The sequence below is a fragment of the Limanda limanda genome, chromosome 17, assembly GCF_963576545.1.
Source record: "Limanda limanda chromosome 17, fLimLim1.1, whole genome shotgun sequence".
Taxonomy (NCBI): Eukaryota; Metazoa; Chordata; class Actinopteri; order Pleuronectiformes; family Pleuronectidae; genus Limanda; species Limanda limanda.
Window position 1 is genome coordinate 12,668,397 of NC_083652.1, and position 10,836 is coordinate 12,679,232.

The 10,836-nt window shown below is 44.0% G+C and overlaps 2 protein-coding genes across 2 annotated transcripts in view; both read left to right on the forward strand.

Annotated features, from left to right (window-relative positions):
* Positions 1–1,984, forward strand: part of LOC133023658 (microtubule-associated serine/threonine-protein kinase 1-like) — a 34,331-nt gene extending 32,347 nt beyond the window's left edge. Inside the window, exon 28 of the mRNA XM_061090732.1 lies at positions 363–1,984. Within this exon, the coding sequence (XP_060946715.1) occupies positions 363–1,984 (1,622 nt within the window). The remainder of the gene's footprint in view (positions 1–362) is intronic.
* A 2,607-nt stretch (positions 1,985–4,591) lies between these two features.
* Positions 4,592–10,249, forward strand: LOC133022882 (cysteine protease atg4da-like). The gene is made up of 11 exons (XM_061089789.1): positions 4,592–4,744; positions 6,352–6,604; positions 7,005–7,088; positions 7,192–7,365; positions 7,592–7,883; positions 7,974–8,038; positions 8,146–8,273; positions 8,533–8,611; positions 8,713–8,789; positions 9,293–9,412; positions 9,577–10,249. Exons 2-11 carry the CDS (start codon positions 6,412–6,414, stop codon positions 9,745–9,747), a joined length of 1,383 nt encoding a protein of 460 aa, XP_060945772.1. The 5' UTR covers positions 4,592–4,744; positions 6,352–6,411; the 3' UTR covers positions 9,748–10,249.
* The last annotated feature ends 587 nt before the right edge of the window (positions 10,250–10,836 follow it).

Genomic DNA, 10,836 nt, shown 5'->3' on the forward strand with positions numbered 1-10,836 from the left:
TACATGTCTGTACATTTAAGTCATGAACGTTATATATTGATGTACATATGGTTCTGAGATGCAGTGCAACTACAAACTGACTTTTAATTTTGTTTTCAATTCTTAAGCACTGAAAATCAACCGTTTTTGTTGTTTTTACACTGATTTTTCTAGATTTGTTTGTGGTTTTTCAATAAACCTAACATGGAAAACCAAATGTTAAAACTTCCTTCTATCCACATGCACGCACGCACACGTAGGCACATCAGTGGGCCGTGGATTACTTTCTAGCCAGAATGGTGGTCCCTGGGACAAAACCAGTTGAAAACCCCTGTTTTAGATGATTGAAGATGTTTGAAGTCTATTTTCTCTGCTCCCCTCAGCTAACTCCTCCCAGAGCAGCTCCCCAGCGTCCAGCACGCCCAACTCCCCGGCCGCCTCCCACCACATGAGGCCCAGCTCGCTGCACGGCCTGAGTCCCAAGCTCCACCGCCAGTACCGCTCCGCACGCTGCAAATCCGCTGGCAACATCCCTCTTTCCCCTCTGGCCCACACTCCCTCCCCGACCACCTCCTCCCCTCCTCCTCTCTCCGGCCACACGGTCGGGAGCTCCAACACCACGCAGACGTTCCCAGTCAAGCTGCACTCCTCGCCTCCCGTCGCCCGCCCTCGTCCCAAGAGCGCCGAGCCGCCCAGGTCCCCTCTGCTACAGCGGGTGCAGTCGTCAGAGAAGCTCGGAGCTCCGATGCAGCCTTCCTCCTCCTCGTCATCCTCGTCGCCTTCTCCTCTGACGGGCGGGGTGTCGTTACGCAAGCACAGCCTGGAGGTTACGCACGGGGACTACAGGAGAGAGTCTTTCCACTGTGAGCATAGTCTTCAGAGTCTGTTGGAGATGGAGGGAGAGAACGGACCTGCTCCACCTTCCCCTTCATCATCCTCCTCCCCTTCTCCTCCCATGGGAGGGGAGATCGGATGCCTGAAGCCGGGGAGGAGGCTGGGGAGACAGGAGTCACCGCTCAGCCGGGACACACTGTTCACAGCCAGAGATAAAGACACTCAAACCACAGCAACTCAGACCATCACTAAAGCTGAGTCCAAAACCAATGTTGTCGACGCCAGTAAAACTCTGTCAGCTGCTGCGGTTCTGAAGAGTAACGTCAGTGCAGCTGCTGCGGAGACCAAGTCTCGTCCAGCTCCGGTTCCATCCGCTGCAGAGACCAAACCGGGCCCTGGGGACAAACCTCCACATACAAGTGCTTCAGCTTCAATGGGACCAGTGTCCAAGAGTAAACTCAGCGAGAAAATCTCCACTCCGGGAACATTAAAGAGTTTACAACAGCAAGTGAGCAAGCAGCAGACAGACGCTGGAGCTGGAGCCAAAGCTCAGGAGAAGGCTGAGGAGAAAGTGAAGGCTGAAAAACTTCCCGTGCAGAGAGTCTCGTCTTCAGAGCCGTCGAAGACACGCAAAGGCTCCGAGACGGGAGAGAGAGGAGGCGTCAGCGGCTACGATAAAGCAACTGAGACGACTAAGGTCAAAGGTCCTGCACCCCCTGTTCCCACTTCAGCTCCAACCCACCCTCCAGCTCATGTGCCGGCTGCTGCCAGATCCAAAGCAGAGAAGCTATCGAGCCGCTACTGTGGCGCAAAGGAGGAGAGGGCACACCTGGAGGTCCTGGAGGAGAACCCCATGTCGCCCTCCTCTAACGCAGCCTCACCCTGCTCCAGCAAGTCTCGCCCCATGTCTCCGGGGGACAAAGCCAGCTTCGTCACCCAGTTGACGAGCGTGGCCAAGACAGTGCTCGGGCCCATAAAGGGGGGATCGCTGGAGGGAGCCAAGACCCGAGACGCCTCCAAGCCGGGCGAGGAGAAGCGTGGAAACACGGCAGGAAGAGCCGAGGCCGTGACCGGGGGAGGACGCCGTGGAGCTCAGGCGGGATCCTCCACCGGCGCCGGCTCGGTCCAGTCCGATCGAGGAGCCAGTCGGAGCTCCAAGCATCACTCGTGATAAGGGTCCGAACGAGTCAGACTCTCCCATGTAATGCCTTTTACTGTAGCATCCAACTGACATATCATGAAGCAACGTGACTTGGAATGAAGCGGAGACACAACCACCTGAAGAAGTAACACATGACGTGTGACATGTAGACGCACAGCAGCTGCTGGAGGAAGTTGTGTGCACGTGGGATCATAATGTCGGCCTGTGTGTGTGCACCTGTATGTCCATCCCCATGTCTTGTATATAGGTTTAAAACAAAAAAAAAAGTTTAATGTCCTAACGCATGTCTTACATATATGTGGAAAAATGAAAAGCATATTTAAAAAAGAAGGTGAAAGATATAAAGCTGACCTGGAGGTAGAGAAACACTGTGAACAACATTTCAAAACGACCACAGCGGCCAAACTGAGCAGGATTCTGTTAGAAACGGGCATTACTCATATTCCAGATCAGCTCCAGTGCCATCTGTTATTATTCTGTGTTTCCTTGAAGTTCAGAAGGGACGAGGTTGATCTTGTATCACGTGGTGAACGACTCAACAAACAAACTGGAACAAGAGATGGAACCCGAGGGGGTTTAAGGGCTGAATCTCGGTGGGATGGAAAGAGGTCGATTAGATGAACTTGCACAGGGACGCTATGCAATCTGCTTATCACGCCAGTTTCCTTTGGTGTCCCCCGATTACTCAGTTTACATTGTGTGTCCGTCAGGAGGAGGAGGAGGAGGAGGAGGAGGAGGAGGAGGAGGAGGAGAGACGTGAGGGTCGCAATAAGTCGAGCATTTTGTTTTAAACGTGTTTGTCGTAGGCTGATTGCACGAATACCTGAGTCCGATCAAAGTGTGTGAGAGAAATGCTCGTTCATCCACTCTTTTTCTATTTATGCAGTTTATTGTTACGTGTGAAGCAAAGTGCCAGTGTTTTTATTTATTAGAGATAATGTGATTTGTGTTTTTTTATTTAAACGTGTAATAATATGCAATCCATGCGTGCCCAGCTCCACAGAGACGAGCACAGTGGTGGACCGAGCACCGAGCCAGGGGCAGATTTGTGGAGAGCTTCTTCTCTTGTGTCACAAAACAAAATCCTCCTGACATGTTTGGGACAGAAGAGTCAGAGCTGGCGGAGACTGCCACCTTGTGGCCGTTATCAGAAGGCCCTGAGGAAAAACAACAGATCGGGTTACGTGTAATAAGATATCTCTGCCTGTGGATCTTTGCATTTCATATATCATGAGTCTGATGCATCGTCCTTCTGTTAACAAACACATTCTGCAGTCTTTAGTGGTTTAAACTGTCATCACCCAGTGTTCTGCACATTCAACACCAGTCATTTATTTGTGTGTGATGTGACAAACTTGCACTTTATTTTTGTGTCGGATACTTCAATTAACCTTGTGCTACATATTTATTTTATATTTTTTCTATTTTCTTTATTTATTAAACCTATTTTTTATTTATTTGAATGTTTGTACGTGTCATGACGTAGGGGAATTTCTGTTCCACGACTGGAATTAGTTATTTATGAACTTAAATCTACCAAATCTGTGTGGCTGCCCCATCCTGTGCAGTTTAGACTCTGTCATTCCATAAATCTGACATTGTGATATTGCTGTCATGTCCGTCTTTGTCCGAGTGTTTGACTTTTTTACAGCTGCAACTCTCTCCCTGACTCGTGTTGTTCATTCCGTTGCTAAAGATTTATTCGCCACCGTTGTGAAAAACCGATGCAAAAAAGCCTAAAGTGCAGAAATGTAATAAAATGCAGTGAAACCCCCAAAACCTTTGTCTGACGGTTTTTAAAGGTATATAAAAAACTGTAGAAATGTAAAATCATGCAAAAGAGATGAATCAGAAACTAGAGCAGAAGTCAGTAGAACACATTCCACCAAGGCTCAACAGGCCAATTAGATTTAATCAAATTACACAACCTCATATCATAGATCAGTTCCCTAAATATTCGTAGATCAGATCCCTTAATATTCCAGTTTTTTCCTCCAGATCCATGTCCAAGGAAACTGACAGATCTGGATCCACATCCAAACCTTTCACTTTCATTTGGATCCTCTTCTAGAAAGTAAAAGATGTCTAACAAAAATCAATGACAAAAAGGGAATGAAGTAAAATAAAATGTATTCACTCTGTTAACTTAATAATTACCTAATTAACAAATCAATAAATATATATATATATTATGATGGCCGAGAGAGCTCAAAACACTGCAAAAGAAGAAAAAAACATAATTTATTTGAGCAGCATCTGTCTGCGGCGCATTTCTGTATTTGCATGTGTTTTCTTGATTTGCAGTGCGTTAAGCTGTCAACATAATACATATATATATATAATTTTAAAAAACGAAATGTTTAAATGTTGTGGAAAAGCAGCAGATCTTATCAGTGGGAGTCTGAGTACTTCCTGTTTTCATGTGAAGCATTAATACGTCAGAGGAGTGAGGTCCCTGCTGCTCCTCTGGCTTCAATAATCAATAATCACCAAGAGGAATAAAAGTATTATTGTTATCAAGCAGGAGAACCCCAGCGCTCAATCCCATTGGTCCTCCGTCGACCAACCAGAGCAGCTCCTGCATCACCTGACGCGCATAAACAGGAAGTGCTCGCGCTGTGGTTGTCAGTTTGTCTGCGGATGTTTGAAAGTGACGGAAATTACATCAAGTTGTGCGGCTAGGTTCGTGCAGGGGGTCGGTCTACGTCCTGGAACCGCATCAGGGGGTCGGTGTCAGTCCTGGAACAGCATGACGGAACCTGAGTGGAGGTAAGAGCAGGAGGTCACATGTTTGTGATGGAGATAAGATGTTGTTATCGAGTTCTGCAGGAGGACGAGTTCTGTGGCTGGACGGTTGAAAACAAGACAACTGGAGTTAATCTGCAAAGATCTCACGACTGGGATTGAATAAGTTGCAAGAAAGAGCTCAAAACTTTATATTCTAAGCTGCTGTTTGACTGTCGTTGCAAATTACTTTAACTGTATGAAGTGTGTGTGGATCAGTGGTTGTACCATGTGTGTAACAGTTGTTTCCAAATAATGTGCAGAGGGTTGTTAGTCCTGAGTTTAGTTCAATATATTAATAATAACTTAATTAATAGAGCACAAAGTGCAAGAAAACAAAAGACTGAAATACTAATGTTTTGTGCATAAAATACACATTAAACTGTTTTCACTGTTTCCACTTTAAAGAATAATTTTCTTAATTCAGAGACTGTCCCCTCTTCTTCTTGTCACACTATCATAAGGCTGTAATTACCAGTGGTGGAAAGTAACTGTACATTACTTTAAGAACTGAAGTATGAGTTATTGATTATGATTGTTTCCATTGAGTTACACCTCTGCTGGGGAGGGTATGTTTTTGTTTTCTTTTTTTGTCAGCAGGATTACACAGAAACGTAGATAAATAATAATGATAATAATAATAAAAGACCAAGCAACCCCAGAAAACCAAAAACTAATATTCTCCTCAGAACCTCAGCAAAGTGAAAGAAGGAAAATCATCCAACATCCCACGAAAAAAAGGACATATTTAACAAATTTACATAGAAGAATTTTTTCTTTTTGTTTCTGAAATATCTCATTACCCCTCAGATTTATCTTGTGACCCTTGTGGAGCCGCGGATGCTGAGGTTTGGAGATACGCTGCTAAACTCCTGAACTGTACAAACGAGTTCCACCTCCACCAGCCACAACAGGAAGAGGCTGCGGTCACACAGATGACGATTTATGATCTGATACAAAAATAGAATTTCTCTCATAAGGGAACTTTCTGCAGAATAAACACAATTACTACTTATGCTTAAATGATATTCTAGTAAGTGCTCTTTCTGTCAAGTCACAAAAAAGTGCTTCACAAGGATAGAGTTGTTAAAATTCAACAATTAAAGAAGCTTTAGCACTAATAAAAAAGTAGGCAACTAGGAAAATGCCTGTTTGAATGAATGAATTTTCGTTTTGAAGCCATCCATAGAGACGGCAGATCTTATGGCTTCAAATGTGTGATGACCTTTTGTTTTTAATGGTGTGTGAGGGACGTCTAGTACTTCCTGGTGAGTAGACCTTAGTGACATTTATGACATGTACTATAAAAATCCTTTAACCTGTCAGTGTTACATCTGAGAAGGAGCTGACCAAGTGTTTTTGAGAATCATGGACACCAGCTTCTCCCGCGGCAGCTAAACTGACATATCTGAAATTCCTTGAGTCACAGGGTGCAGTCATGTGGTTTGAGTCTTTTCTTACTGTCATGGAGAATTATTGACTTCGCCGTGCTTAACATTAACCCATTGCTTCCGGGTTCAGACCTCGTTTGTCTCAAGAAAAAACCTCACAGCTATGTCATCTGTGTCTGCTCTTCTATTGTGTTCGTTTAGGTTTCCCTGGAGATAAGGAGCAGCTCTCCTCTCCTCTAGTCGTGGTCATCTCTCCCTGTTATGAATCCCAGCATGGCCACGGCCCACTGCGAGCGACTGCCCTCTGCAGAACACGAAATGGACGACTGGCTCTTCCTCTCCTCGGAATCTGCTGGGCCTGAGGTCCTGGAAGTGAGCCGGGACGTCCAGGAGGCCGTGGACAGAAGCAAACTCAGGTCCAAGTTGGTCTCAGCTTGGAACAGTGTCAAATATGGTCAGTTTCTATACTTCAGTGTCAGTCGTAGTGTCTGCTTTTGGACTTGAACTAATTTGATTTTGGTAATTAAAAGATATCAAGGACCCAATGTCTCCAGAACACCTTGAGGACAAATCCTCAAACTTGGTACAAACGCTCACTTGGACTCAAGGATCCTCCGATTAGAATTTGTTGGTCATAACAACAGTTCATGTGCTTATATGACAAAATACATATCATACCTTTTTATTATAATCCCTTAAAAACATCTCTACATATATTGTAAGACAGATATCTATGTATGTAAATTATGCTTTCAACCATGTGGCATGAAACCGTTTTATGTTACCGTGTAATAAGGACAGATCTGTTTGTCCTGTGAGATTAAACTGTTGCTCTTTTCCCTTTTATGTATCAGGCTGGACCTTGAAGCAGAAATCAAAATTCAGCAAGAGCTCTCCTGTGATCTTGCTTGGAAAATCCTACGAGCTCAAGGATCAAGGTGAGGCCTTGAGCATTTGGCCCTTATACCCAAATCTAAAATGATCTCCTTCTTGTGAAAATCATGGGGCAACTTTTACATTCAAGCTCTGTACCTACGTCAGGGGAGAGAGAGCTTTTCCGTGGTTCCTTCGTGTCTCTCCTGTGGTTGACGTACCGACGTGGGTTCCCTGCGCTGGCCGGCTCGTCTCTGACCACCGACAGCGGCTGGGGGTGTGTTCTACGCACGGGGCAGATGCTGTTGGCACACGGTCTCCTCTTGCATCTCATGCCACCAGGTAAAAACAAAACAAACATGATTTTAAATGATCAAAAGCTGCACAGAACATTTTGTTCCATCCAACCCTAGATGCCAGATTGTGATTTTTTTTCTTTCAGCCTGGAAAACAAGGGAGTTTTTACTGTAGCATCAAACAAAAGAATCTGTCACGGCCCCATGATAAACTATTTCAAGTAGATAGTCACATTCCAGAATACTCATGTCGCTTTCTTGTTTCATTCCAGAGTGGACGTGGTCTGTGACCCACCATGCGGTCAAAGATGACATGGACCTGGAGAGCCGCTCTCCCCACAGAGGACAGAGTTTCCAGGAAGGGCCACGTAAAAGGTGTAGAAAGCTGAGCTTGGGTTCCCTCCTGGACAGACCCATGGAGGCCACGCACAGAAGAGCCGTGTCGTGGTTTGCAGACAAACCCACTGCCCCTTTTGGAATCCACCAGCTGGTGGAGTTGGGTAAAAGTTCAGGGAAGAAAGCCGGGGACTGGTACGGTCCTTCCATCGCGGCGCACATCCTCCAGTGAGACCTGAAGAGAGAACACACCAGCACAGATACCGGAAACCTGCAGGTTTTTATCAAGATGTAACCGTGGACATCCTTTTGTTTCAGGAAAGCTGTGGCAGCATCTGCAGACCTTCCCAATCTGGTTGTGTATGTTGCACAGGATTGCACTGGTGAGTCGTTTCTTTCATCACCGTCTCTGCTGTCTGCTCTGGAGGCAAAATGTAGAGTTTGCAGTTTGGGAACGTGTGTTTGTGTCTGTCGTTCTGTATGTGTCCAGTTTACGTGGCAGATGTGAAGAGGTTGTGCGAGCGCCCCCCCCCTCAGTCCTGGAAGTCCGTCATCATCCTGGTTCCTGTGCGACTCGGAGGACAAGATCTCAACCCCGCCTACATCACCTGTGTCAAAGTATCCGAACGACATTTTCATTCATTCACTACAAAGTGCATCCTTTTGACTTTCCAGTAAAAGTAGAGAAGCTTCAAAGTGATTTACTCTCAGATTCCTCTTTTAGAGTTACAGGTTCCTTCTCCCTGGGAACTGTGTGTTAGCTCTGTTGTGGGCTGCTACATGAAAACAGAGGAACCCTCGCTCTAATGCAAAGCACAAGCAAACATCACTGTGTTGCAATGAACAAAGAACAACAAAGCTTTCTTTGTCTTCGTAGAAACTCTTGACACTTCAATGCTGCATCGGAATCATCGGGGGGAAACCAAAACACTCTTTGTTCTTCGTGGGCTTCCAAGGTACGTGCAGGGCAGCGTGCATGATCATTTCTGTGCAGAAAGAGTTTGATATCAGGCTTTACACTTTGTTTTTCCCTTCCTCCGGCCCTGCGGTGCTGAAGATGACAATCTGCTGTACCTGGACCCTCACTACTGTCAGCCCACGGTGGATATTACAAAGGAGAACTTTCCCCTGGAGGTAAAAGGAAGTGAAGTTTCTATTCTTCTTTTTACTTTCTGTGTGGTTCCTCCTGTGTTCGCACGGACATGTAAACCCAGGGCCGGCCCTGGGTTTACATGTCCACAGTTTACAGTTTACAGTAAACCAGTGGTTCCCACAACCTCTTCTTCAGATGGATTCCCACAGCGCTACACCAACAGTTGGGTTCTAAATGTGTTAGAGCTGGCTCATTGTGTTAAATATAAGAAATGCTTCACAATCAATTGCTGTTTTTTGATATGAGCACTTTAGAATATCTAGAATACTTGGACTCTAGACTTCAGTGTATTTCTGAAAGCAGTGTGTCTACCTGTACATGGGGTACAAGCTGGTTGGGAAATACTGATGTAAACTGTCTAAAAGTATAAATGCTAATGATGACATCCACACAGAACTTGGAGGTTAAAATATAGATATTATCTATGAGATTATTTCTGATGAGTATAATTTTTTTACTTTCTCTCTCTCTGCACCTCTTTCAGTCTTTTCACTGCAAATATCCCAGGAAGATGTCTGTCTCACGCATGGACCCCAGCTGCACCATTGGGTTTTATGCTAAATGTCAAAAGGACTTTGAATCACTGTGCACAATTGTTACTGAGGTACGTGACCAGGAACCTTACTCTGCTGTGTAATGATTTTGAATCATATGATAACATCTGCATCTCATTCGGATGAATTCTTGTAGTTTTTAGACGGTGATGTCTCTTAACAAAATGTCATAACATGTAGGTGTTGATGTGGATTCTACCTCTTTGTCCATCAGGCTCTCTCCACATCTACAGAGACGTACCCCATGTTCATCTTTGCAGAGGGACACAGTCAAGAACATGAGCGAAGCAACACACCCACAAACAACATCACCTACATCCAGAGGAAGGATGAGCTGAGAAGAGTCGACACCAGCAACAGCATGGACGAGTTCGTTCTGTTATGAACAGAAGAAAATTAAAACCTGCTCCAAGGGGCGTTGGATGATCAAAGATCTCACATGGATGTGAAGTTTAGACTGTGGCCACTACTGAGCATGAGAAGAATGTCCGGCTCATTAATATATATATTTATTGTTTTAAGATGAAACTGAACTTTGTGAGATAAAGGATGATAATTTTATTAGTGTTTCTTCATAAATCCACCAAGTCTTCTTCTTGTACTTAATCTATTCAAATGAATTTACCAGAGACAAAAGTAAATAACGTGTTGGGCTACAGAGCCTCCTACTGTTTCAGGTCATGTGACAGGATGTGCTGCCGTTGAATAGAGTAGAAAATTGGACACTTGTTAAAATGTGACTCACACATGAATATATATAGATTATGACTTCACTGGATAGATAGTCAAAATGCTGTGTAGGAATAAAGCTACCAAAGGTTTTCTCATGAGCTGGATTATTATTATTATTTTGTGGTATTTTATCCAAATAAACACTTTAGAAAGTACGAAGGAACCCGTGCAAAACTCATTTCTGTCTGCTGTATATATTCTATATATTATCTGCATTCATATTTTTTTTATATTTCATATAAATTCCCATATTCCCAAATCACACTTTGTCTCATAGGTCTTAACAAGGTGCAACATCCTCTGATCTTAACCATCAACTAAAACTCCCAAATAAAAACATAGAAACATCAAAATAAGAGTATTTAAACATTGATTTGAAGAAACTGTATCTTTATGGAAAAGTGTGTCAAGGATTTACAAATGTCTGTTGGAGATGAAGGGAGCAGCAACGACAAATGTATTCAGCTATTGACAGTAATATGTGTATATGAATATGTGTCTGTCCTCTGCTGCAACACAACAAATTGTGATAATATGATAAAGGATTATCTTATCATTAATAATAAAGATAACCATATTTATTGGGGGAAGAGAGAGACCAGGGACTGCTGTGTGACGTCATAGTTAAGATCTGTCATACTGGTTGTTAAAGGCATATGCAACAATAAATAATAAAAATAATAATGATTGAACTATAAACTCAGGTTTAATTCATGTCACCGTGCAATACTCGTGTCTGTGT

What these genes read in the sequence shown, in the direction of transcription:
- LOC133022882 (XM_061089789.1), top strand. Translation starts at nt 6,412, where the DNA reads ATGAATCCCAGCATGGCCACGGCCCACTGCGAGCGACTGCCCTCTGCA. An exon ending in CTACGAGCTCAAGGATCAAG is followed by an intron (nt 7,089 to 7,191) that starts GTGAGGCCTTGA and finishes TACCTACGTCAG; the next exon opens with GGGAGAGAGAGCTTTTCCGT. An exon ending in TGTGCACAATTGTTACTGAG is followed by an intron (nt 9,413 to 9,576) that starts GTACGTGACCAG and finishes TTTGTCCATCAG; the next exon opens with GCTCTCTCCACATCTACAGA.